The 27,948-nt window shown below is 39.0% G+C and overlaps 3 protein-coding genes across 6 annotated transcripts in view; all 3 read left to right on the forward strand.

The window, feature by feature from the left end:
* Positions 1-4,983, forward strand: part of LOC103521144 (chromatin-remodeling ATPase INO80) — a 23,268-nt gene extending 18,285 nt beyond the window's left edge. The window contains exons 20-22 of the mRNA XM_026832050.1: positions 2,509-2,848; positions 3,783-4,094; positions 4,954-4,983. Of these exons, the coding sequence (XP_026687851.1) occupies positions 2,509-2,848; positions 3,783-4,094; positions 4,954-4,983 (682 nt within the window). The remainder of the gene's footprint in view (positions 1-2,508; positions 2,849-3,782; positions 4,095-4,953) is intronic.
* On the forward strand, positions 1,157-27,599 carry LOC103520949 (serine/threonine-protein phosphatase PGAM5, mitochondrial-like). 4 transcript variants are annotated; one of them, XM_008486050.3, is made up of 5 exons: positions 1,157-1,455; positions 24,619-24,795; positions 25,315-25,502; positions 25,965-26,179; positions 27,246-27,599. In XM_008486050.3, the coding sequence occupies exons 2-5, from the start codon at positions 24,623-24,625 to the stop codon at positions 27,414-27,416; spliced, it is 747 nt and encodes a 248-aa protein (XP_008484272.1). In that variant the 5' UTR covers positions 1,157-1,455; positions 24,619-24,622; the 3' UTR covers positions 27,417-27,599. The 4 variants fall into 4 exon arrangements, with proteins under 4 accessions (XP_008484272.1, XP_017304323.1, XP_026687765.1 ...); XM_017448834.2 differs by having other exon boundaries at positions 27,249-27,599; XM_026831964.1 differs by lacking the exon at positions 1,157-1,455 and adding an exon at positions 1,954-2,027.
* Positions 8,736-24,621, forward strand: LOC103521154 (serine/threonine-protein phosphatase PGAM5, mitochondrial). The gene is made up of 6 exons (XM_008486264.3): positions 8,736-8,740; positions 9,178-9,365; positions 9,869-10,083; positions 16,509-16,642; positions 17,078-17,220; positions 24,510-24,621. The coding sequence occupies exons 1-6, from the start codon at positions 8,736-8,738 to the stop codon at positions 24,548-24,550; spliced, it is 726 nt and encodes a 241-aa protein (XP_008484486.1). The 3' UTR covers positions 24,551-24,621.
* Positions 27,600-27,948: the final 349 nt, after the last annotated feature.

Consider the following 27,948-nt stretch of genomic DNA (forward strand, 5'->3'; position numbering starts at 1 on the left):
CCCCAAATGAAATTGGGAAAATAGGGATCAGAGCAGCCAAACCCTAGCCATCCTGGCTAGCTAGAGGTTACAAAGGGTTCATCATGCCTCAAAGGAAAAGCACAGGTCCTCATGATGGTCCACTGCGGTTTGGGACAAGCCAAAGAGTCTTGGCTAGAGACCATCAACCCTCTTCGGTGCAGCTACACAGTACCTCCTTGGGTTTATTTAATCATTCTAAACAGTTTCCCATACTCGTAGGCAGGGCCATATTGACTTAGGAGGGAGCGGGCCGGAAATTGTGGGGTATCCCCCCATAATATCACTGTTTGTACCCTTGCCCCCCCCCCTAAATAAAATCCTGGAAAGGGGGCTGCAGCTCGTAGGTTCAGGGATTTTGTGCTCAGTCGGCTCCATAACGTATAGAAGAGAGTCGGGTCTATGAAGGCCGAAAAAAGGCTCTCTTCCTGGGAGTTTTACCTAATTCACTGATTTCACTGTCAGATAATATCACCCCCTTTACTCTCGCAGTCTAAACGCAGCGAGGGAGAGAGCACAGAACTACTAGGTCATTTTTACAGTAACAGAGCAGATTGTGGAGGGACACTAAAAGAGGGAAATGCCGACCCCAAATGAAATTGGGAAAATAGGGATCAGAGCAGCCAAACCCTAACCAGCCTGGCTAGCTGGAGGTTACAAAGGGTTCATCATGCCTCAAAGGAAAAACACAGGTCCTCATGATGGTCCACTGCGGTTTGGGACAAGCCAAAGAGTCTTGGCTAGAGACCATCAACCCTCTTCGGTGCAGCTACACGAGCACAAAACCTACGGACTCACGATAGCATGATACGTCCTCTGCCAATCCACAGAATCAAACCCTATGCCACATGCTCGCAGGTTTGTGTGCCCTCATGTCCTGCGAGCTTGCGATCGAACCAAACCAAGAAAAAATGTACAGCTGTTTGCATACACAACTTTTATCGGGCATATTTTAAATTAAACGAGATTGCAAATTGCATAACTAACAAATAGATACCAGGCGCTACATACAGTCGAGCCAAAGGTAAACAAGCAGCATTTTTTGGTCGGGGAAAAGTTTTTCCAGTTTCCATTTCCACATTTTCCAATCGATTGTTCTGTGAAGCAGAGCAGTTTTCAGTCGAGCCAAAGGTAAACAAGCAGCAAGCAGCTAAGCAGCATTTTTTGGTCGGGGAAAAGTTTTTCCAGTTTCCATTTCCACATTTTCCAATCGATTGTTCTGTGAAGCAGAGCAGTTTTCTCGTTTCCTTTTGCCCTTAAGCTAGTACCAGCCACAGTGGAAACGTTTGCAATCCTTCATTGTTGGAAAGAAGCAAAGGACAGGAAGATAAGGAGCCTGTTTCAATCCTTTGTCAGGGTGCTCCACACAGTACAATCCTATTCACATTTCATTTTCTCATCTGTCCAGGGAATTTAGGATCCACCCTGTCCACCAAGGTAGGTGTTTGTGTTTGTTGTTTGTTCATTCAGCATTTGAAACTCAAATAAGTGTGTACCTAGTTAATTGGTGAGTAAAAGAACAGGCATTCATCAGCTGAAATCTGACTTGACAAACACTTCAAATGGTAGGTATTTACCAGGCACCTATCAGATAAAGTGTGTTACTGTTTACACTTACAGGAAACACTTCAAGAGATAATCAAATTCTGAAACACATCAAAACTGTTCACATTGGTAAGGCATGTCTACACCATGGTTGACAGAAATTTCCTTTAACTGCTAGACTTGAAACCCATGTAAAGAAAGATTTTGGTTTAGTGGAAACAAGTTTATAGTATGGTTATGTTTTAATGTTTGTTCATTAAGCATTTGAAACTCAAATAAGTGTGAACCTAGTTAATTGGTGAGTAAAAGAACAGGCATTTATCAGCTGAAATCTGACTTGAAAAACACTTCAAATGGTAGGTATTTACCAGGCACCTATCAGATAAAGTGTGTACTGTTTACACTTACAGGAAACACTTCAAGGGATAATCAAATTCTGAAACACATCAAAACTGTTCAAATCGGTAAGGCATGTCTACACCATGGTTGACGGAAATTTTGTTTAACTGCTTGACTTGAAACCCATGTAAAGAAAGATTTTGGTTTAGTGGAAACAAGTTTATAGTATGGTTATGTTTTAGCTAGCAGAACATCAGCCAACACTCTCATGACAGCAATGACAAGTCTGTATGATGAAAAACATGGTCCTGTAGTGCAGGCATTTTTTTTTCCTTTTTAATCATGTTTTCACTCTGCTCAAAGCTGCCAAAGTGAGGATATCTGTACACATCTTTACATTCTTTACCAAACTCTGTAAGCACCTTAACCCATTTATATTTCAGTTTGATGGCCAAGGTTTATTATTTTACATTCATGCCCATCCAAGAACGGAAAGGATTTGTTGGAAAATTTCCGCCCTTGCCGGGATTTTAACCCAGCACCTCCGGCTTTGACCACGGGGCTAAAATTCATACTTAACACAGCCTCTTTATTGCTTCCCCACAGACTTCTGTACACTGCCGACTACCTCGCCGCTCTTCCCACACGACAACTCAAAGCCGTGTGGGGCTCGCACACCGCCTCCTTAGAAATCCCTCCCTTTCCCTCCATACCAAGTGACTTCCTCCTAAGTTCTATACACGAGGAGGACTGTATATTCACACATAGCGATCATACGTTCCATTGTATGCCCGAAACGATAGAGCATCGACTGTACAGGGGCCGGCAGATGGAGAGGGAGGAGGGGACAATCTTGCCCGAGTTCCCGCATGTGCCGCGAGACCCTGTGATTCTGCCCCAGCAGCCTACCTATCTTCCGGTCTGCTTCTTTGAGAGCACCCAGAAGGTATAACTTGAAGGGAAGTGGGGGAAAAGTTGAGATGAAAATGCTGAAAACTCTAGAATATAGGCCGGGTGGCGCTTCGAACTTTTGATGTTTGAGTGGCCCCCGGCAATTTTGATATGTTTTTAGGTTTGATAGAGGGAACTGTAAGTACCGAGGTCTTGTCGTCTCGAAATCAAAGAGAGAAGGAACATAGGACAGGAGAAAGCCAGCCGTTCCGAGAACAAACCTCATTTTAGGATGAATTCCGTCCCGCCTAGAATATAGGCCGGGTGGCGCTTCGAACTTTTGATGTTTGAGTGGCCCCCGGCAATTTTGATATCTTTTTAGGTTTGATAGAGGGAACTGTAAGTACCGAGGTCTTGTCATCTCGAAATCAAAGAGAGAAGGAACATAGGACAGGAGAAAGCCAGCCGTTCCGAGAACAAACCTCATTTTAGGATGAATTCCGTCCCGGACGGGAATCGAACCCGCGACCAAGTGCATACAAGGCAGGCGCGCTACCCTCCAAGCTAGCTAGGCTGGCTGATCTTTAATAAGGTACATACGGAAACTGAACATTTCCCAATGGTTTAGTACAAGCGCTAACACGCCATCTAACCAATTCCCTCTATTTTTCCTTTCCTTTATCCCCTAATTTTCCTTCAAAAGAGGGGAAATGAGCTTCAGAAAAGGGGAAATCGTTTCAGTTTCCGGTAGAAAAGACCAAGTGCATACAAGGCAGGCGCGCTACCCTCCAAGCTAGCTAGGCTCGCTGATCTTTAATAAGGTACATATATACGGAAACTGAACATTTCCCAATGGTTTAGTACAAGCGCTAACACGCCATCTAACCAATTCCCTCTATCTTTCCTTTCCTTTATCCCCTAATTTTCCTTCAAAAGAGGGGAAATGAGCTTCAGAAAAGGGGAAATCGTTTCAGTTTCCTTGATTCTAGGTGATCTTTTACGACAGCGATTGGAACCCTACCGTGGACCAGCAAGCCATGGATCGGGCTCATCGTTTGGGTCAAACCAAACAGGTGACGGTCTATCGACTCATCTGTAAAGATACCATAGAAGAGAGGATACTGCAGCGAGCTAGAGAGAAGAGTGAGATACAGCGGATGGTGATTAGTGGAGGCAACTTCAAACCAGACACACTCAAAGCTAAGGAGGTGGTGTCACTCCTGTTGGATGATGCTGAGATTGAACATAAATGTAAGTTGTACCGATGGCCCTACTTATACCAAAGACCTTTTGTCTTTGTTGTAAGTTCTACTCGTACTAGTTTTATTCCAGTCCACTGGTTTTATTAGATAACGAATGCATTAGTTTCTATTTATCCGAACAAGTGTATTCGATTCATTCGTTTTCGATTTATTCGTTCCACGGCCCTTATTGATAGAACACTGAAGTTGGGCTACGTCAAACGTAGTATGTACTTATGTAGCGTCTAGATGTGTTGTACGGGTTATACCTTACATCATTTATTTTCTTCTTTCAATCTACCATAATGGATTTAATTAAAATTGCAATGTTTTATTCAACCTACCTATCCTATTTTGTTCCTTTAAGATGCATTTATTGTCCAAAAAGATCAAAGATCAAAATCCTTTACTACTAACTCTAAAATCTTATATCTTGACGTTCTTTTTACCAAGTCTCAATTACACAATTTGCACCTACCTGGTGCCAAGAAATTCAGAAATTATATTATTACGCATTGTATCGTGCCCCGTTCAATCACTGTGATAGAATGAGAATAGGAAGATGTACATTTATTATTTAGAGACATAGAACAGTATTACAGAAGGTCATGTTATTGTACAGAACTGGAGTATAAATTCTGCATTTAAATGTTCCTACACTATGCTCAAGTGATATTGTATAGATTTTGTGTACATGTAAATAAAGAAATAGTTTTTCGGTTGTGATCTAGTTGATCTACACACGTGTCATTTATCAGATTTATCATTAATCTTTTTAAATACAACTCTAATTCAAATACTTTGTTTGAACTGCCCGCCTAAGACTGGAGAGTTCCTTTTTGCCAGCAGTTTCAATAGGCTCGTTTATTGGTGGAATAATTACTTTGTAACTCTAAAACCAGTCTCTGAAACCCAATAGGACAAACTGGTGATTGTTAGTGTGATATAATTGACCCGTAATCGTCCTTGCGTCAGATTTTCATTTTCACTTGAATGCAGAATGGTTTCTTCAAGCACTTATAGGCTTTCTCTTTAAGAACTTTGACCATTGGTTTATTGTACGTTTGGGAAATCAAATAAGGAATTCAAATTTATTCGTCGAACTTTAACCTTAGCTCACTACCTTGATGCAAATGTCGGAAAACATCTAATGTCATGGCTATGTGAATGTGTATGATCAAAAGCATCAATATGTGTAGGTATGATCCAAACATCAGGCCCGTGTTTCGGAAAGTAACATTTCGCATTTCACATTTCGCAATATTTTGACATGACAGTAACTACAAGGATGCGCTGAGGGGCTGATTGAGAGGCTGACGGAAAACGCCCACCACGTCTGAACACCGGAGTTATAGCGGAACAAACATCCAGACATACCAAATTTAATGCAAAACTGTCAAGGTAAAACGTAGACCCCAGACCTCACTATCGTTCGGTCAATTAATTACCTATGGTAGTGGTTATGCAGAGTTTGAACGCGTCTGTAAGTCTGTATGTATAATAATTTCTGTCTATAAAACTTGCCTTAACTAATGCTTTTATTGCATAAATAACCAAGTAGCTTTGACTAAATAATTTTGACTCATACTCGTACCATCACCATTATTATGAACCATTTTTTTATGTGAGGGAAATCCCAAAATGCCGTTCTTTGAAAATGGTTTCAACTTGAAATCCATAAAAAAGAGGAGGAAGAATATGCAGAGTTTTTCGCAAGTGCAAAGTCCAAAGGAACGCGGATGTATCAATTGGTAGGTACCTCCTTGGGTTTATTGATTCATTCTAAACAGTTTTCCATACTCGTAGGCAGGGCCATATTGACCTAGGAGGGAGCGGGCCGGAAATTTTGGGGTATCCCCCCATAATATCACTGTTTGTACCCTTGCCCCCCCCCCCTAAATAAAATCCTGGAAAGGGGGCTGCAGCTCGTAGGTTCAGGGTGATGATTTATTCGTTCCACAGCCCTTATTGATAGAACACTGAAGTTGGGCTACGTCAAACGTAGTATGTACTTATGTAGCGTCTAGATGTGTTGTACGGGTTATACCTTACAACCTTACATCATTTATTTTCTTCTTTCTATCTACCATAATGGATTTAATTAAAATTGCAATGTTTTATTCAACCTACCTATCCTATTTTGTTCCTTTAAGATGCATTTATTGTCCAGGTCGAGTCTATGAAGGCCGAAAAAAGGCTCTCTTCCTGGGAGTGTTTTACCTAATTCACTGATTTCACTGTCAGATAATATCACCCCCTTTACTCTCGCAGTCTAAACGCAGCGAGGGAGAGAGCACAAAACCTACGGACTCACGATAGCATGATACGTCCTCTGCCAATCCACAGAATCAAACCCTATGCCACATGCTCGCAGGTTTGTGTGCCCTCATGTCCTGCGAGCTTGCGATCGAACCAAACCAAGAAAAAATGTACAGCTGTTTGCATACACAACTTTTATCGGGCATATTTTAAATTAAACGAGATTGCAAATTGCATAACTAACAAATAGATACCAGGCGCTTCAGCCTGGCTACCTGGAGGTTACAAAGGGTTCATCATGCCTCAAAGGAAAAGCACAGGTCCTCATGATAGTCCACTACGGTTTGGGACGAGTCAGTCTTGGCTAGAGACCATCAACCCTCTTCGGTGCAGCTACACCGCTACAACAACAAAAAGTAACAATACCCTTCAAAATAAATAATTAAGAAATGAAAATAAAATTAATCCCATCAGATATTCAACCCGGACATGACAGGTCATGATTACATCGCTGCTATATTAAATGAAGGATCAGCGATTCAATATACATTCTAGTAACTGAATATTGAATATACATTGGAGTAGAATTAGCATTAAGTATGAGGAAACAATATAACATAGTCATCAAATTGTGTTCAAATGTCACACGAATTCCACAATATTCAATATACATTCTAGTAACTGAATATTCAATATACATTGGAGTAGAATTAGCATTAAGTATGAGGAAACAATATAACATAGTCATCAAATTGTGTTCAAATGTCACACGAATTCCATTAGTCACAGGCGCGATGCTCATCATTTCATTAGGTGTGTGAACACCTCAGTTTTTCTCTGCGGGGATTTTATTATGCCCTGGTTTAAAATCTGTTTAAAATTCTGGAAGAGATTTCCCGTCCAGAATTTAAATTGGGGCAAATTTCCTCCTGGAAATGTCTTTTATTCTTGGAAGTTCTACCTTGTACCACCGTTAGAAAAACTACTTCTTTTACGATTTATTTTACTCGGCATGATTCCCCTAAGGGGACTTTTCCACCCAACAATCAGTCACATTAGAAGACAAACTAGGTGATTACATGCTTTACCTGTATTGCTTTTTGCTTACCTTATTTTATATGACTACGGTTCTTATAGGGATGGTTCCCTAGTCCGTAGTCATACAAAACAACGTCAGCAATTATCTATATTTTCGGTGTCTAATATGAATGAAACGAACATCACCTGCCTCGGTGGTGTAGTGGTCAAGACGCTCGCCTGGTTCACTCTCAGCCAACCACAAAAATAAAATAAGCACTAATTAACAATAATTTACCTGTATTGCCACATGACAATAGGATCTTCTTCCACGTCTCGCATATCAACTTGTGTATGCAAATTATCTGCAGCTGGATTACGCGTGTGATATCGGTTGCCCATATGAGCCCATAGGAATCCCCTCTTGAAGTTGTACTTGTCATTGTCGGTGCCGTGGTACTTGTGGTGCAGCCTGTGATCCAACACCCAGTCGTACACTGGACCCTATGGAGTAGAGAGAAAGGATGGGTTAAGCCCACTCTGAGGCTTAGATGTAGGGACAACTGCCCCAAAGGATGGGTTAAGCCCACTCTGAGGCTTAGATGTAGGGACAACTGCCCCAAAGGATGAGTTAAGCTTATACGAATCTACGAAGAGAGGAAGGATTAGGATACATATTCCCATGCGAGAAGGGTAAACAGTGTACTCAAGTGGAGGATCCACTCTGAGGCTTAGATGTAAGGACAACTGCCCCAAAGGATGGGTTAAGCCCACTCTGAGGCTTAGGTGTAGGGACAACTGCCCCAAAGGATGGGTTAAGCCCACTCTGAGGCTTAGATGTAGGGACAACTGCCCCAAAGGATGGGTTAAGCCCACTCTGAGGCTTAGATGTAGGGACAACTGCCCCAAAGGATGGGTTAAGTCCACTCTGAGGCTTAGATGTAGGGACAACTGCCCCAAAGGATGGGTTAAGCCCACTCTGAGGCTTAGGTGTAGGGACAACTGCCCCAAAGGATGGGTTAAGCCCACTCTGAGGCTTAGATGTAGGGACAACTGCCCCAAAGGATGGGTTAAGCCCACTCTGAGGCTTAGATGTAGGGACAACTGCCCCAAAGGATGGGTTAAGCCCACTCTGAGGCTTGGGTGTCGGGCAACTGCCCCAAAGGATGGGTTAAGCTTATACGAATCTACGAAGAGAGGAAGGATTAGGATACATATTCCCATGCGAGAAGGGTAAACAGTGTACTCGTGTAGGGACAACTGCCTCAAAGGATGGGTTAAGCTTATACGAATCTACGAAGAGAGGAAGGATTAGGATACATATTCCCATGCGAGAAGGGTAAACAGTGTACTCAAGTGGAGGATGCGCTTGGGCGATTAGATTTTGGACCCCATCAGGCCTTCGGGGACCGTTTTCTTAGCAAGATGAAGTGAGTAGGTAATGCCCGCCACTCAGACAGTCGGAACGTGTGAGGCCGGAAAACCTGTGGGGGGTGGATGCTCCAAATTGTCGGCCCTACAGTATAGGAGAAAAATAAACCTCGAGGGGGAGGACCTCCCCCCCCCCCCCCAAATTGATGGAGTAACTTCCTTATAAAAATTTCAAAGTAAGTAAGTTTGGATTAAGATTGCTATCCATAATGCTCAATCATATTAGGTAGGAGTCATTCAAAAGTATGAGGTTTTCCTACATAGTTCAAAGATCACCTTAAGTAATCCCAAAGTGCTCCCCCAATTATTCTGATTTTGAATCTGATAGCTCAGTATCATTATTAAACACTGTTTAGATGGAATTTTCAGCACTTCAATTAATTTAAACTCAATTTCTGTTTCCTATTACTTAATTTTCTGACTTTTGTTTCAACAGGAGAGAAGGAGAATACTTGGTTCATCCTAAAAAGAGAAGCATAGTACCAGAAGGATTGGACTTGTTGAAGGGCACAAAAGATGAGAAACCAGTTCAATCCAAAGCTGTTAGAAATATTTTCATGATCCGTCATGGGCAGTACAACCTGGATGGGAAAACAGATGCTGAGAGAGTCCTCACACCATTAGGTAAAATAGAAACTAAAATTCAATTAAATAATTAAAAAAAAAAAAGAAATCCCTATGACAATAATTTTATGTATTTAGCCCATTGTTAGTCAGTAGGTATAGGTTTAATTTATTTTACAAGCTGAGGGTTCAGATAGCCTAGTAGACACATGCATGTTCAGTATTGTTCAGTCACTTGAAAAAAAAACTTGCATATAAAAATGAGAATCCCACCAAACTTCACAGGCTCAGAAAAACAGTCCCACAGGCGTGCTGTTGGTGACCTCTATCATATCATGTGATCCTACCTTATGATCCATTTTCAGGCCGTAGTCAAGCACTGGCTACTGGGAAACGGCTCAAAGTTCTTGACTACCCATTCAACAAGATCCATGTGTCTACCATGAGCCGAGCTATCGAGACGGCTCAGCTGATCTCACAAAGTCTACCAGATGTTCTCCCACAGGCATGGGGTTGGTGACCTCTATCATATCATGTGATCCTACCTTATGATCCATTTTCAGGCCGTAGTCAAGCACTGGCTACAGGGAAACGGCTCAAAGTTCTCGACTACCCATTCAACAAGATCCATGTGTCTACCATGAGCCGAGCTATCGAGACGGCTCAGCTGATCTCACAAAGTCTACCAGATGTTCCTGTGGAGCAATGTGCTCTGCTAGAAGAGGGAGCACCAGTACCCCCTGATCCTCCTGTGGGTCACTGGCAACCTGAAGTCCATGTAAGTTGAATACAAGGGGTTGGGATATCTGTAGATTTGGAAGTTAAACATTGCAATAATAAAAGTTGGTGAGAATGGAGTTTTAGTTCTAGTTGAAACCTGATTTTTTTTTTTTTTTTTTTTTTTTGTTTTTTTTGGGATTAGAAAAAACCTCTTCAAAATGGCAACACTGTTTAATTTTAAAAAATAAAATTTTATTTCAAAAATGATAGGATTTTTTTTTATAATTTTTCCAACTTTTATTTTTAATCAAATTATAGAATAATCTCCTTCAAATTGAAGTATTCCAAAGCCTTTATTGCAAACTCTGAAGCATAACACCCACAGCTGAAGCATCACACAACCCATTATCTACCTACTTGCATTTTGTATTATCTGGATCCCCAAGGTAAGTTGTTATTGCGTTATCTGTTATCACACCTTTGCTATGATCTATGATCTCTCAGATCTAGGAAATAACCCCCAGCCTGGTGCGAGATTTCAAAACCCAACTCACTTGTGAATGGGGAGCTCATTTGTCAGGGAATTTTCGTCTCGTGTGGGATTTTCATTTGACTTTGGGGGAATTTTTTCATCATTTGTGAGGTTATGAAAAGAAAAGTTTCCGATTCCGATCCAAAGTTACAAAAGATTTTCCAACACCTCATTCATTTCCCATTTTATTTTTTTAATTGTTTTACTTTCCCGAAACGTAGACACGAAATATGATAACTATCCTAGGTAACGAAACGTGTGAAAGAGGAACTTTTCGAGGTAGGTAGATATGCCGGAAAAATAGGTATAAAAAAAAATAAATAAATAAAAAAAAGGAAGGTGAACAATGAAATAGATAATCTACCTACCTCGGTACTCGTACCTAAGTTTAAAATGATTGTGTTATGTGGAACTGTGGATAAATGTAGTTCACGGGATTCAAAATGTCAAAGGCGTTACTGACGGACATATACGATTGCAGAGTCGGCCCTACAGTAAAGGAGAAAAATGAACCTCGAGGGGGGTGGGCCCGCCCCCTCCGAAATACGGCTCTGCCAATAGGTAGGTACTTTATCAAAAATCTACTTTGTACTTACTGTTAAGCTCAAAGTTTGGAATGTGACAAGCAGCAGTCTGAGGGGCCAAGATGCGGTGTACGTCTTGTGGGCCCATAGTCTGTGTGCTCCTATGGTATTGCCCAATGTACTCATCATGACTAGGAGGAAACCTGGAAAACAGAGAGAAGTTTACAGGAATACGTCCAATCTCGGTGGTGTAAAGACGCTCGCTTGGTGTTCAAGGAGGCGTGGGTTCAATCCCAGCCGAGTGCAAGTATTTATTTATTGGCCAACTCCATTCTTTCTAGTCCTTTGGAAAAAAGGCTCATCATAAGCCAAAAATGCCTTTTACCTTTTGTTGATATGCATGTTCCACGTCCAACCTCGGTGGTATAAAGACGCTCGCCTGGTGTTCAAGGAGGCGTGGGTTCAATCCCAGCCGAGTGCAACTATTTATTTACTGGCCAACTCCATTCTTTCTAGTCCTTTGGAAAAAAGGCTCATCATAAGCCAAAAATGCCTTTTACCTTTTGTTGATATGCATGTTCCTATTTATTTTGTTCAATTTTTGGCGCCTTTCAGCTGTCCTGACTAAAAGGTCAGAGATATCGAAGAAGTTATGGGAGAAGACCCTCTAAAAAACATACCTACCTACCTAAAACCGCAAAAGAAGCATAATTTAGTAGGGTATTACATATTCTGTTAAGACGGTCTCTTCCTGATCCCTTGTGTGCCGGGTCCATTTTAGTTTAGGACTATTGCACTGTAGTTACAGACTTAGTGTAAGGAAAGTCGTTTGATGTTCACACCAATTTTTTACTTTCTATTTATACTTACAGTACAATGTGGTCATCAATTTAGCCTGGGTGAATACCAGCAGTAGTCCATAGATAGCACAGCAGTGTAGGTAAATCCAAAACAGGATTTTGAGCCATATTATCTCCCTCTTCACCAGGTCGTCCTTTTTCTGTTCTGTTTGAGCCACCATTCTAACCTAACAGGAAATAAAAATCGGTCCTTAAAATCAGTCTTTTGAATTTTTTCCGAAACGTAGACACGAAATATGATAACTATCCTAGGTAACGAAACGTGTGAAAGAGGAACTTTTCGAGGTAGATATGCCGAAAAAATAGGTACCTATAAAAAAAAAAAAAGTGAACAATGAAATAGAGAAATAGATAATCTACCTACCTAGGTACTCGTAAGAAAATGATTGTGTTATGTGGAACTGTGGATAAATGTAGTTCACGGGATTCAAAATGTCAAAGGCGTTACTGACGGACATGAACGTTTGGGAAATCAAATAAGGAATTCAAATTTATTCGTCGATCTTTAACCCTAGCTCACTACCTTGATGCAAATGTCGGAAAACATCTAATGTCATGGCTATGTGAATGTGTATGATCGAAAGCATCAATATGTGTATGATCCAAACATCAGGCCCGTGTTTCGGAAAGTAACATTTCGCATTTCGCAATATTTTGACATCACAGTAACTACAAGGATGCGCTGAATTGAGAGGCTGACGAAAAACGCCCACCACGTCTGAACACCGGAGTTATAGCGGAACAAACATCCAGACATACCAAATGCAAAACTGTCAAGGTAAAACGTAGACCCCAGACCTCACTATCGTTCGGTCAATTAATTACCTATGGTAGTGGTTATGCAGAGTTTTTCGCAAGTGCAAAGTCCAAAGGAACGCGGATGTATCAATTGGTAGGTACCTCCTTGGGTTTATTGATTCATTCTAAACAGTTTTCCATACTCGTAGGCAGGGCCATATTGACCTAGGAGGGAGCGGGCCGGAAATTTTGGGGTATCCCCCCATAATATCACTGTTTGTACCCTTGCCCCCCCCCCCTAAATAAAATCCTGGAAAGGGGGCGGCAGCTCGTCGGGTCAGGGATTTTCATAACGTATAGAAGAGAGTCGGGTCTATGAAGGCCGAAAAAAGGCTCTCTTCCTGGGAGTTTTACCTAATTCACTGATTTCACTGTCAGATAATATCACCCCCTTTACTCTCGCAGTCTAAACGCAGCGAGGGAGAGAGCACAAAACCTACGGACTCACGATAGCATGATACGTCCTCTGCCAATCCACAGAATCAAACCCTATGCCACATGCTCGCAGGTTTGTATGCCCTCATGTCCTGCGAGCTTGCGATCGAACCAAACCAAGAAAAAATGTACAGCTGTTTGCATACACAACTTTTATCGGGCACATTTTAAATTAAACGAGATTGCAAATTGCATAACTAACAAATAGATACCAGGCGCTACATACAGTCGAGTCAAAGGTAAACAAGCAGCATTTTTTTGGATTTTTGGTCGGGGAAAAGTTTTTCCAGTTTCCATTTCCACATATTCCAATCGATTGTTCTGAAAAGCAGAGGAGTTTTCTCATTTCCTTTTGCCCTCAAGCTAGTACCAGCCACAGTGGAAACGTTTAGAACCCTTTATTGTTGGAAAGAAGAGGAAGATAAGGAGCCTGTTTCCTTTGTCAGTACCAGGTTGCTCCACACAATACAGTCCTACCTACATTTTCTTATCTGTCCAGGGAATTTAGGAACCACCCTATCCACCAAGGTAGGTGTTTGTTCATTTAGCATTTGAAACTCAAATCAGTGTGTAGTTAATTGGTGAGTAAAAGAACAGGCATTCATCAGCTGAAATCTGACTTGAAAAACACTTCAAATGGTACCTAGGTATTTACCAGGCACCTATCAGATAAAGTGTGTACTGTTTACACTTACAGGAAACACTTGAAGGAATAATCAAATTCTGAAACACATCAAAACTGTTCAAATTGGTGAGGCATGTCTACACCATGGTTGACAGAAATTTCCTTTAACGTCTTGACTTGAAACCCACGTAAAGAAAGATTTTGGTTTAGTGGAAACAAGTTTATAGTATGGTTATGTTTTAGCTAGCAGAACATACAGCCAACACTCTCATGACAGCAATGACAAGTCTCTATGATGAAAAACATGGTCCTGTAGTGCAGGCATTTTTTTTTCCTTTTTATCATGTTTTCACTCTGCTCAAAGTTGCCAAAGTGAGGATATCTGTACACATCTTTACATTCTTTACCAAACTCTGTAAGCACCTTAACCCATTTATATTTCAGTTTGATGGCGGTACTCGTATCATCACCATTTTTATTAACCATTTTTTTATGTGAGGGAAATCCCAAAATGCCGTTCTTTGAAAATGGTTTCAACTTGAAATCCATAAAAAAGAGGAGGAAGAATGTGCTATGTGTATCCTGAAAAAACCTTCAGCACATCTGTAAAAAAAACGAAAAAGAAAAAATCTAATATCTAGATAGGTCCTGAATAGACAAAATAATTATTAATTTGATTTTTACTGTTTCAGATATGAATTATTCAAAGAAACGAGATAGATCTCAGGTATAATATAAGAGGAACTCCTTCCATTACATCAAACCTATCCCAATACAAAACTCAATCTCTCCATTTCTAAGATTTAAGTTGAGTGAACAAGAAATTCATGTGATTTGCAAGAAAGATGTTACTATTTTTTATTACCTATGTACTTATTTTACGTTTAAGTTTAGATTGCCACCCCACATCTTTAGAGAGTTTGTGTACCAAACGAAAGTTTGAAACGAGAAAAACTTTTGTAAAGTTCTCTCGTGTAGTTTATTTCATATATATTCACGAAGTAATTTTAATTTCCCTTTCTGCCTTTTTTCGTTCTTGGTTGTGCCATTATTTAGTAGATTTTTCTTTTTCCAAAGTTTAGAGAGTTTGTGTACCAAACGAAAGTTTGAAACGAGAAAAACTTTTGTAAAGTTCTCTCGTATAGTTTATTTCATATGTATTCACGAAGTAATTTTAATTTCCCTTTCTGCCTTTTTTCGTTCTTGGTTGTGCCATTATTTAGTAGATTTTTCTTTTTCCAAAGTTGTCCTTAAACGCCAATAGTTCACAGAAAGAATGTACTATGTTATAACTGCCTCGTAGCTACATGGTTTTTTGTAAGCTTGGTTTTTGTTTATTTTGCTGTTTCAGATGTTAGTTCAACCATGTTTCTAATTTGATAGTAGGTAGGTATCTATAAATTTGATTCTAGTTCTAGGTACTGTTTATTAACGCTACAGAATTTGTCCTTCTCATTGGATTCAAATGGAAACACATTATCCAACCCCATGTGACCCAAATTAATTTGAATAGGAAGGAGGACTTTGTTAAGATTTAAAAAAAAAAAAAAAAAAAAAATAGGTACTTCATCATGAAATTTTAAACACTAAACAGAAGACCAATCAGCCGAGTTATCTTTGAGAGTAGCCCGTCTGTCTTGTTAGTGTTAGGTCGCGGGGTTCGATTTCCGCCCAGGGCGTATTTTATTATTAGCAAACGAGGTTCTTCTCGGAACGGCTGGCTTTTCTCTGTTGTCTTCCTTCTATTTGCTTTGCGGAGGAGCACCCTAAAGAGGAAGGAGGCCCTCATGCGTTTTAGGGAATGGGGACGATAAGACCATGGCAATTACGAACATCTTGAAAAATTTGTGACAGGCATTGAGATGGTAATCACAACATGATCAGGGTAAAATAAGAAGTGGCCAGAACTCAGGGTAAAGTAAGAAGAACTTCATACCAGTGGCGTAGCGTGGTCTAAATTCAAGTGTAAGGCGTGTAGGGTACTAATTTCCATCATCCATGCTCTTCATGGATTGGCATAGACAAGTATAACTAGGTACCTACCTACCTTCCCAGTTCCACACTCGCCTTAGTATGCCTGATAATCCTGACTAGGAAAATTGTTCAACTATATAAAAAAAAAAAAAAAATGTGTACTTTAAATACCCATAAACATTGCATGGAACGCACGGTTTAGGAGTTATAAGGTTCAAATTGAACCTTATTGAGCGAAAATGGCAAGCTTGTGGTACCCAACCTAGAGTAATAATCCAAGCCTTTAAGTACAAGTATGATTATCAATTTTTATTTTATAAGAGAATCTTAGGACTGGTACCACCTACTCAAGATTGGTTAATCAACTAGATGGGGGGAATGCCTTTGAAACACTGTTCAAATGTTTTTTTTTTTTTTTTTTTTTTTTTTTTTTTTTTTTTCCCCCACCCCCCCTTTTATACTTTTTTTTATTTCTTATTTTTTTTCCTATTTTATTTATTTTCCCCTACCTCCTCATTAGTACATTTTTATACTTCTCATATTTACTCATCATTAGGTACTTATTTTTATTTGCTCTGTTTTGTTTCTATTCTATTTTCTTTTTATTCTTCTCTCTTGTTGGTCTTTATTTTCCTCCATTTATTTTATGACTGTAGCAAAATTGATCTCCTATTATTTCCTTTCCAACCGAGTACGTGTGGGTAAGAGTTGTTTATATGTTTTGCATTATTGTAGCAGTTCTTTCAAGATGGTCCCAGGATTGAGGCAGCATTTCGCAACTTCTTCCATCGGGCAGATCCATCACAAGAGCATGATTCGTATGAACTTCTAGTCTGTCACGCCAACGTGATTCGTTACTTTGTCTGCAGGTTAGTATGTAATCCTCTATTTCTATGTATTTTAAGTAGTTTTATGTAAGCACCATCCTCTAATAAGTACCTGTTTTTTTTTTTTTTTTTTTTTCAACAAGATAGGGACCCTCTTTGTTTTTTTTTTATTTCAGAAAAATTTTTTTTTTTTTTTTCTTCAACAAGATAGGTACCTACTTTGTTTTATTTTTATTACAGACAAATAGTTACTTACATTAGTTTTACCTTAGCCAGTGACTATATTTAGGTACTTAAGGTATGTTCACCAGTTCCCAACGGATCACTGAAGTGTGAAAAAATGTAAATAAATTCAGGCCTGAATTATTTGTCTAGTCGCGCGGCCTCGAAAGAATGAAGATTTCGGGTTTAGCATTTCTTGAGGTTACGTACCTGTTGCTGATTTATCTGCATAACCTTGTCTGTCCTGGTTTTCAGATCGATGCAATTCCCGGCCGAAGCCTGGCTCAGGTTCTCGCTCTACCATGCCAGTATTACCTGGCTCCAAATCTATCCGAATGGTCGCGTAACCTTACGCATTTACGGCGACGTGGGCCATATGAACCCAGACAAAATGACAAGTACGTAAACCCATCATCTCCCTCACAATTCACACTCATCTCTTGTTTCACTCTGTCTCCATTCTGCACGCGCATGCGCACGCCTTTCTTCAGGTGAGTGGGTTTTGTGTTCTTTCTTCTTCAGTTCCTTTGACTAATACATTTCTTGGGGTGTGGTACCTCCTTTTTTCTGTTCCGAATACTTTACAAGTTTATTGTTGCTGAAATTATTCAGCGTATTATTTTGGGGTACGGCATCTGCTGCTGACTAGGGGTGTGGTACCTGTTGTTCATCTGTATAACCTTGTCTGTCCTGGTTCCTGGTTTTCAGATCGATGCAATTCCCGGCCGAAGCCTGGCTCAGGTTCTCGCTCTACCATGCCAGTATTACCTGGCTCCAAATCTATCCTAACGGTCGCGTAACCTTACGCATTTACGGCGACGTGGGCCATATGAACCCAGACAAAATGACAAGTACGTAAACCCATCATCTCCCTCACAATTCACACTCATCTCTTGTTTCACTCTGTCTCCATTCTGCACGCGCATGCGCACGCCTTTCTTCAGGTGAGTGGGTTTTGTGTTCTTTCTTCTTCAGTTCCTTTGACTAATGACCCGCACCACAATTTGAGATTAAACGTGATTCAAGTTAAACTATTGTATTCAGCAATCTGATTGGCTACATTTCATTGAAATGAGGTTCTTTTCTGACGAAATTCCCGTATGTGGAGTCCAGTATGTAGGACTATTAAATCACCCTTTGGCTGGAAATTTATAAATCTTCCAATTAGATTGCCTAATCGAAGTTTAACAGCCAAGTGGAAACTCGGCTTGTGGTCCGGGTTCTTAATTGAAACCCTTGAGGTTTAGAAGCCCATTTACTGTTGAAATAACGGGTCTACTTGTCTTACGTCGACAGTCTAAACACAGAAGGAAATATCATGTTTTTCTTCGCGGCGCTGATTTCATGGGAAACATACCAAGGGGTGGTATTTCTACAACACAGGAATCGAGTCCAACACAGTACCTATTTCAATACTAAGAACATAAAGGGAGCCAATGAAACACATTTTTTCTTCTTTTTTTCTCAATACTCGTGTATTCTCTAACCAAATAATTGTCAGCTTTTACTAACACTCTGTATCAGCCCTTACATGCTTCATCCTCATACCACAAGTTGTTATGTATTGTGTTACCTATCTGTTATCACACCTTTGCTATGATCTCTCAGATCTAGAAAATAACCCCCAGCCTGGTACCTACTTACTGCAATCATTGGTTTGCTGAATGTGTAAAAATGTTGAACCAGCAATACTATTTGATTTGTAACACTCTGGTAATAAGAGGAGCCTGGTAGCTACTTACTGCAATCATTGGTTTGCTGAATGTGTAAAAATGTTGAACCAGCAATACTATTTGATTTGTAACACTCTGGTAATAAGAGGTAGGTAGGTAATGTGTAATGCACTAATGTATGTCCAAGCTGTAAACACCTCCCACATATCAATGAACCATATTTCATTGAAAAAATCATGGAACTTAGCATTGGAAAATTCATTGGTATTCTATAAATTTGATTCTAGTTCTAGGTACTGTTTATTAACGCTACAGAATTTGTCCTTCTCATTGGATTCAAATGGAAACACATTATCCAACCCCATGTGACCCAAATTAATTTGAATAGGAAGGAGGACTTTGACAGGGTGAAAATAAATAAAGTATCAGTAACTAATATTTACCTTATCGAACCCCATGTGACCCAAATTAATTTGAATAGGAAGGAGGACTTTGACAGGGTGAAAATAAATAAAGTAATAGTAACTAATACTTACCTATGATTTTCTTATTTTTTCATTAATAAAATTCTGTCATGATGGTAAATTAAGCACACTGATAACATTTTCTCCTTTAAATTCTACGTTTAGATTCCTGTTCAGTACCCTACAATCCATTCTGAAATTTGTTCCATTTGTATGGCTATATTAGCTCTGTTTTATACCCACCTTTGTATACTTTTTGTTCAAATAAAGATCGGAGACTGTAGCTATAGTTTTCTAAACAATCTCATGTTAAAATGTTTGGTACCAGTTCAGAAGACTCAATAATGGAAAATTTGCTACTAAAAGGAGCTGTCAAAAATCAGCAGTTTGGCCCAAATGACATACACGTGTTAAAGCACCTAATTGAAAAAAAGTGACCAGTGTTTTTATAGGGTTTGGTTAAACACCAAAAGGAGCTTGTTTTTCATTGTCATGGCTTCTGAATAATTACCAATGTAGTCTTCTTCATACACTTCAGAGTTTTTGTGATATATGACCAATGCACTGTTCACTTCTTCTGATAATTTAAAACTGCAAGTTATTTGCATATGAGAAGTACTGATTAGGTACCCAGTGTGATGGTAGGTAACACTACAAGTCTTGCAAGTGAAATTGTACAATCACAATATGGTATAATGATAATGTTAAAGTAAGGAGGTAAAGTAGCTACCTGCCTCGGTGGTGTAGTGGTCAAGGTGCTCGACTGGTAAACAGGAGGGTGTGGGTTCAATCCCAGCCGAGGTATGGAATTTTATCCTCATATAATTTGAGAGTTTGACCACAATAATAGAAGTAGCCTACTGCTGGAGTAAAGGGACTTTTCAGTCCTATGCGAGCAGTATAAATAAGCACTATTATTATATGATTATGAATTAATATTTTCTCAAGAACTCTTTCATCATAATCTTTATCCCAACACTCTCTAGATCTCTAAATTGCAATTAACATCCGTGTGATAGAGACATAGTACCATTTGTACCACAATGAGGAAGAGACATCAGGTAGTTAGCTTGGAGGGTAGGTCGTCTGCTTTGTAAGCGCTAGGTCACCGGTTCGATACCCGCCGGGGGGCGGATTTCATCCTAAACCGATAAAGTTCATTCTCGGAACGGCTGACTTTCTCCTATCCTGTCTTTTATCTTTTCGCTTTCGGTACGATGAGACAGCAGCTACAGGTCCCTCTATCAAAAAAGAAAGAAAGATAACATAGATGAAGAATCAAGGACCGTGTGCATACTCCCGCCAGTGCCGAGTGCAAAACACTTGAGTGCCGGGTGCAACACTATTTAAAATTTTCTTATTTTTTCATTAATAAAATTCTGTCATGATGGTAAATTAAGCACACTGATTACATTTTCTCCTTTAAATTTTACGTTTAGATTCCTGTTCAGTACCCTACAATCCATTCTGAAATTTGTTCCATTTGTATGGCTATATTAGCTCTGTTTTATACCCACCTTTGTATACTTTTTGTTCAAATAAAGATCGGAGACTGTAGCTATAGTTTTCACAATCACAGGAACTTGCTTGCCTCATGTTATTTATTTCCAAATTTTCTGGTAGGGTTAGGGATAAGGCCATAAGGCGCTCTTCAAATTGGTTTTAATGCTAGTCCTAGAACGGTTAATCGAAATTTTTCTACCCTTGGCATGATATCTTATTACTTTGTGAATCTTATCTTATATTATAAAATCAAGATCCATTTACTCATTCACATTTCACACACTGATCGCTCTATCTCCTGAACCACAACACCTAGAAAGCTGAAATTTGGTAGGAATATTTCTATTATGGTCTAGTGTGCAATAAGAAAGAATTTTGAGAAAATCTAAACCAATCCTGAGATATGATCAATTTTTGATTGCCAAAATCTCCATAAGAAATACACAGAGTGCAGAGGCTGCGGGAGAGAAATGAAATGCTCTCGACCAACACTTTGAGTTTCGTTTATGTTTTTAGTTTGATAACTATGCAGCTAATAGGGAGCGCGCAGCGCGACCGTATTTTTTATTATTTTAAGCAAAAATTTTGCTCTATACATCGTAAAATTTGTTTTTTACAATTTTACGGTCACGTCCCATTTGAAATTCGTGACTATTTATATTTAGTAAGTATTGGGAAACTACCTATGTACTTTGGTGTCTTTGGGAGTTGACTTAATAAGCTAAACAAAAACGCTTTTGTTTAGCGGAGTTAAGGAGAGCTAATTTTTATCTTGTACACCTGTTGGTGTGGATATGGCCGATTTTGTTTGAAAATAGGTTTAACCTGAGTTTTTTTTTTTTCTTCTCAAGATGCATTGTTGTTGATGCATCATCTTCTTCCAGTCTCTTCAAACGTATGATCAAAAGTTAAATTTATGTTTTTTGTTGAGTCACTTATGGCTGCTGCCGCACTGAGAGATAAAACTATGGTGAGCTTTTCAAAGTGGATGCAGGCTCATTGGTTAATTTCAATTTTTTTAAGCCAATCAAATTACTTAATCCAAGATTAAAAGGTAATCACAGTTTAATCTCTGTGATCCCGGTCATCCCTCTTTCAGCGATCTTTTCCTATTCAATTATTGAACAATAAATCCAAAGAAGAAAAATATTGGGATCCGCGAGGAAAAATGGCCTAATGGTCAAAGATTCCTACATTTGCAACATACATACATAGTTACTTATATGTGAATATTATTTTCACCAATTTTGATAGTTAACTTGTATTGATAACTCTATAATTTCGGTTCCGGCAATCTTTTTCAGGTGAACCTTGAAGAGAAAAGCTGCAGAACCCATTTCAATGCTTCCATCACGAGTTCGGACCAAAGAAGAGATTGTTTACCCGAAATAATCATGCTTACATCAGATTCCACTTCATTTCATTGCCATTTCGTCAATTTTTGCAAAAACTTCTCTCTAGATAAAAGAAATTTTCGTCAAGTGTCCTCTCGTCTACGAAAATGAAATGCTCAGTATTGGGACATAGTGTGAATCGCTCATATCGCTATAGCAATTGAACATTAAACCTCTTGTAGCCATTGTGGTTTATCTGCTCGTGTGTTTGGTATTTTTGGTAGTTTTATCTAGTGATTCTACTGTATGGAAGTCCAAATAGAGTAGTTTCATTGATAAAGTGAACAGTATAGGTACGGGCGTAGTATTAAGGAGTATTGATAGGAGAGTGGTCCTAATAAAACATCATGAAAACCACAGAGCGAAGTTACCTCCTGTCGAAATCTTTTCAGAATTACACCGCCAATATGAGGTGATATGAAATGCTCAGTATTGGGACATAGTGTGGTGAATCGCTCATATCGCTATCACAATTGAACATTAAACCTCTTGTAGCCAGTGTGGTTTATCTGCTCGTGTGTTTGGTATTTTTGGTAGTTTTATCTAGTGATTCTACTGTATGGAAGTCCAAATAGAGTAGTTTCATTGATAAAGTGAACAGTATAGGTACGAGCGTAGTATTAAGGAGTATTGTTAGGAGCGTGGTCCTAATAAAACATCATGAAAACCACAGAGCGAAGTTACCTCCTGTCGAAATCTTTTCAGAATTACACCGCCAATATGAGGTGAGCGATTTTATATTCTTGTTTGTGCTTTGTAACTTTGTACATTAGATTGTCCTTTTTGTGCGGATTCCAGTGTGTATAGGCCAGGGATTTCCAACTTCCAAGTGTATGCGGGCCACATGCAATATTGGCAGGTACTTCACGGGCCACATACACAGGGGAGAAGGCCCATATCCAGGATTTTCTTGAAGGGGGTGTGGATGCTCCACATTTTCGGAGTCCACCAGATAGTAAAAGAGAAGTGTGATGCCCGAGGGGGCCCACCTAAAAAGCTTCGCGAGCCACATTAATCGCTAGTTGGAAATCGCTGGTCCCATTAATCCCATTAAATCATGGTATCAAATTAACCTGGATCCTATTGAACAAAAGTCCAAACTTATGTATAAAATTTACTCACAGCTGAGCTGTATCGTTCGGCTTTGAACTTGTACTTGGCGTTTGCTATTACTTTTGTGTAACTTTGTACATTAGAATCATTAGATTGTCCTTCTTGTGCGGATTCCAGTGTGTATAGGCCAGGGATTTCCAACTTCAATGTGTATACGGGCCACATGCAATATTGGCAGGTACTTCACGGGCCACATACACAGGGGAGAAGGCCCGTATCCGGGTTTTTCTTGAAGGGGGTGTGGATGCTCCACATTTTCGGAGTCCACCAGATAGTAAAAGAGAAATGTGATGCCCGAGGGGGCCCACCTAAAAAGCTTCGCGAGCCACATTAATCGCTAGTTGGAAATCGCTGGTATTAGGCTATCTTATCTCATTAAATCATGGTATCAAATTAACCTGGATCCTATTGAATAAAAGTCCAAACTTATGTATAAAATTTACTCACAGCTGAGCTGTATCGTTCGGCTTTGAACTTGTACTTGGCGTTTGCTATTACTTTTTCCCATGCTTAAAGCTAATTTTTGCTCAATTTGTTCAAAAATTCTCTCTCATACTTGTCGTTGAAGTTTTTGGTGAGGAATGCACTTTTTCACCGAAAAATGCGCAGCAAAATCCATTCCAAATTATTTAAACAAAAGATTATTCAATGAAAGTAAGGAGTTGATGTAGCCTGTACAGGTACACTAGGACTGAGTCAGTAGAGTAGGCTCTCAAAAAAAATTGTATCTAAATGGACAAATAGGTCCTATCTACTTTTGTTAGTGGTGGGGGGCAGGGATTCGCAGGGGAAAAATAAATAAAAAATCCCCAAGTAATTTAGGTTCTGTAATTTGAAATCCATAAGTATAGTGCTTGTAGGTATTACAGAGAGTTTGTGTACCAAACGAAAGTTTGAAACGAGAAAAACTTTTGTAAAGTTCTCTCGTGTAGTCTATTTCATATGTATTCACGAAGTAATTTTAATTTCCCTTTCTGCCTTTTTTCGTTCTTGGTTGTGCCATTATTTAGTAGATTTTTCTTTTTCCAAAGTTGTCCCTAAACGCCAATAGTTCACAGAAAGAATGTACTATGTTATAACTGTCTCGTAGCTACATGGTTTTTTGTAAGCTTGGTTTTTGTTTATTTTGCTGTTTCAGATGTTAGTTCAACCATGTTTCTAATTTGATAGTATAACGCGTCTGTAAGTCTGTATGTATAATAATTTCTGTCTATAAAACTTGCCTTAACTAATACTTTTATTGCATAAATAACCAAGTAGCTTTGACTAAATAATTTTGACTCATACTCGTATCATCACCATTATTACTAACCATTTTTTTATGTGAGGGAAATCCCAAAATGCCGTTCTTTGAAAATGGTTTCAACTTGAAATCCATAAAAAGAGGAGGAAGAATGTGCTATGTGTATCCTGAAAAAACCTTCAGCACATCTGTAAAAAAAACGAAAAATAAAAAAAAAAAATAATAATAAAAAAATCTAATATCTAGATAGGTCCTGAATAGACAAAATAATTATTAATTTGATTTTTAATGTTTCAGATATGAATTATTCAAAGAAGCGAGATAGATCTCAGGTATAATATAAGAGGAACTCCTTCCATTACATCAAACCTATCCCAATACAAAACTCAATCTCTCCATTTCTAAGTTTGATGGCCAAGTTTGCAAGGAGTTATTCTAAATATGCAGTGTTTGGTATTGGAGCTGTAGCTGGTGGAACCATCATTGAAATCTCTCGAAAATACTACCATTCCCATCTAGCACATTCCTCTTGGACCACAAACTATGAACCATCTGGTACCAAGTGGGACTCAAATTGGGACAGGTCGGAGCTGTAGCTGGTGGAACCATCATTGAAATCTCTCGGAAATACTACCATTCCCATCTAGCACATTCCTCTTGGACCACAAACTATGAACCATCTGGTACCAAGTGGGACTCAAATTGGGACAGGTAAACTTTCACTAAAATATGCATGTGTGCAGAACTTATACTGACACACTGCCATGCACCTAGAACCAAATTTTGAAATAGTTACCCAATTGATGGAAAAACTTCCTTCTAAAAATTTCAAATTTCAAAGTAAGTTTGGATTAAGATTGCTATCTATAATGCTCAATCATATTAGGTAGGAGACATTCAAAAGTATGAGGTTTTCCTACATAGTTCAAAGATCACCTTAATACTCCTGAAGTGCTCCCCCAATTATTCTGATTTTGAATCTGATAGCTCAGTAGCATTATTAAACACTGTTTAGGTTAATTTATCAGTACTTCAACTAATTTAGTCACAATTTCTGTTTTCTATTGAATGATATTTATTTTTCTGACTTTTGTTTCAACAGGAGAGAAGGAGAATACTTGGTTCATCCTAAAAAGAGAAGTATAGTACCAGAAGGCTTGGACTTGTTGAAGGGCACAAAAGATGAGAAACCAGTTCAATCCAAAGCTGTTAGAAATATTTTCATGATCCGTCATGGGCAGTACAACCTGGATGGGAAAACAGATGCAGAGAGAGTCCTCACACCATTAGGTAAAGTAAAAAAAATCTCCATGAAATTAATATTTTTTCTTTCTATTCAAGCCCCTTTGTAAGTAGGTAGAATAAAATCAATAATATTGCCCCAATAAATGCAATTGCAAAAATTTGATGCCATATGGTCAATTGGTCATGTTAACAAAGACTAATCTCATGCCATGAAAAAGAAAATTTCCAGATTATAATATGTTTTTGTTGTTGGGACATTGATTATTAGCATCTTAGGCCCTTGATTATTAGGCCCTTTTCCTATGTGCATCCCAATATTTTTCTACAATGGAACTGCTGGACAGGAATTTAGGTGTGCTTGTTTCTTGGGAGAGTTCAGGGAACATGAAGGACAGTTAGGAGAGTTTTTGATAAGTATTCTATGGAGATGTTGGGATTGATATATTAGAAGATTATAATATGTTACCCAGCTATATCATGTGATCTTACCCTATGATCCTCTTCCAGGCCGTAGTCAAGCACTGGATACAGGGAAACGGCTCAAAGTTCTCGACTACCCGTTCAACAAGATCCATGTGTCTACCATGAGCCGTGCTATTGAGACGGCTCAGCTGATCTCACAAAGTCTACCAGATGTTCCTGTGGAGCAATGCGCTCTGCTAGAAGAGGGAGCACCAGTACCCCCCGATCCTCCTGTGGGTCACTGGCAACCTGAAGTCCATGTAAGTTGAAAATAAGGGGTTGAGATATCTTTAGGTTAGAGCAGCAATTTTCATCTAAGGGAATGTGAGAGACCCTCTGGGGGTACTCAAAAAATTGTGTAATGGACGTAATGGTGGACAAAAGCAGATTTTAAATTTTGATGGGTTATTAGTGCAGTACAGTCCAGAAAAGTACTGAATTTTGACCTCAAGGTACTGAATTTTTCCTAAAGGTACTGAGTGTGTTTAGAACTCGGTAGTAATGGTACACATCAACCTATTAGATAGGTATGGGTATGATGGTGGTGGGGGTACATGAGATTAAAACCGGGTACCCAAGGGGTACTCGGGCAAAAAAAGGTTGAGAACTGCTGGGTTAGAGGTTAAACATTGAAATAGTAAAAGTTGGTGAGAATCTTGAAAATGTTTGTTGACTTAGCAGCAAAGCCTCAAGGATTCATACTGTAATCCTTGGGGATCTTGGGCATAATGTACTTGAATTTTTTGCTGATTCATTTCCAAGCTTCAAAGGGTCCTTATGGGGCAAATTTGGACTTTATTTGGACCTTATGGATCTTGGGCATAATGCACTTGAATTTTTTTGCTGATTCATTTCCAAGCTTCAAAGGTTCATGTTGTGATATTTGGACCTTATTGAGCAAAAATGGCAAGCTTGTGGTACACAACCTAGAGTAATAATCCAAGCCTTTACAAGTATGATTATCAATTTTTATTTTATAAGAGAATCTTAAGACTGGTACCACCTACTCAAGATTGGTTAATTAACTAGATGGGGGGAATGCCTTTGAAACACTGTTCAACTGTTATTTTTGTTTATATTTTATTTATTTTCTCCTACCTCCTCATTAGTACATTTTTATACTTCTCATATTAACTTATCATTAAGTACTTATTTTTATTTGCTCTGTTTTGTTTCTATTCTATTTTCTCTTTACTTATTCTTCTCTCTTGTTGGTCTTTATTTTCCTCCATTTATTTTATGACTGTAGCAATTGGTCTCCTATTATTTTCATTCCAACCGGGTACGTGTGGGTAAGAGTTGTTTATATGTTTTGCATTATTGTAGCAGTTCTTTCAAGACGGTCCCAGGATTGAGGCAGCATTTCGCAACTTCTTCCACCGGGCAGATCCATCTCAAGAGCATGATTCGTATGAACTTCTAGTCTGTCACGCGAACGTGATTCGTTACTTTGTCTGTAGGTTAGTATGCAATCCTCTATGTATTTTAAGTTGTTAGGATTAGGACCATTTTTTACTAAGTCTAAGTACATACTTATTTACTTTAGTTTTACCTTGGCCAGTGGCTATAGGTTATGTTGAATACGCCAGTTCCCAACGGATCGTAGATTCGTAGAAGCCTTTAGGGCTGTTTAGCCCCTACACCTAAGCCTCTGATTGGGCTTTTTTTGTGTGTATGTCCCAACTCCCAACGGATCACTGAAGTGTGGAAAAATAAATAAAGGCCTGAATTACTTGGTTCGATCGCGCGGCCTCGTAAGACTTAAAGAATGCTCCATCTTGGCTGTTGCTGTAGTAAAAAAAAAAAAAAAAAAAAAAAAAAAAAAAAAAAAATATTTTTTTCTCACATCTACCCTTCTAAGATTAAATAAAAATCAAATAAATATTAAAAATCCCCTGCTTAACATACACCACTGATAAGATATAATCCAATCCACTTTAGAGTTCATAGGCATTCTTATTTATTTGAATATGAAATTTGATTGATGAGAATTGTGTTAACAAGATAAAGAGAATAACCTGTGTTCTCT

This window comes from Diaphorina citri, unplaced genomic scaffold (genome assembly GCF_000475195.1).
Source record: "Diaphorina citri unplaced genomic scaffold, Diaci psyllid genome assembly version 1.1 scaffold73, whole genome shotgun sequence".
NCBI lineage: Eukaryota > Metazoa > Arthropoda > Insecta > Hemiptera > Psyllidae > Diaphorina > Diaphorina citri.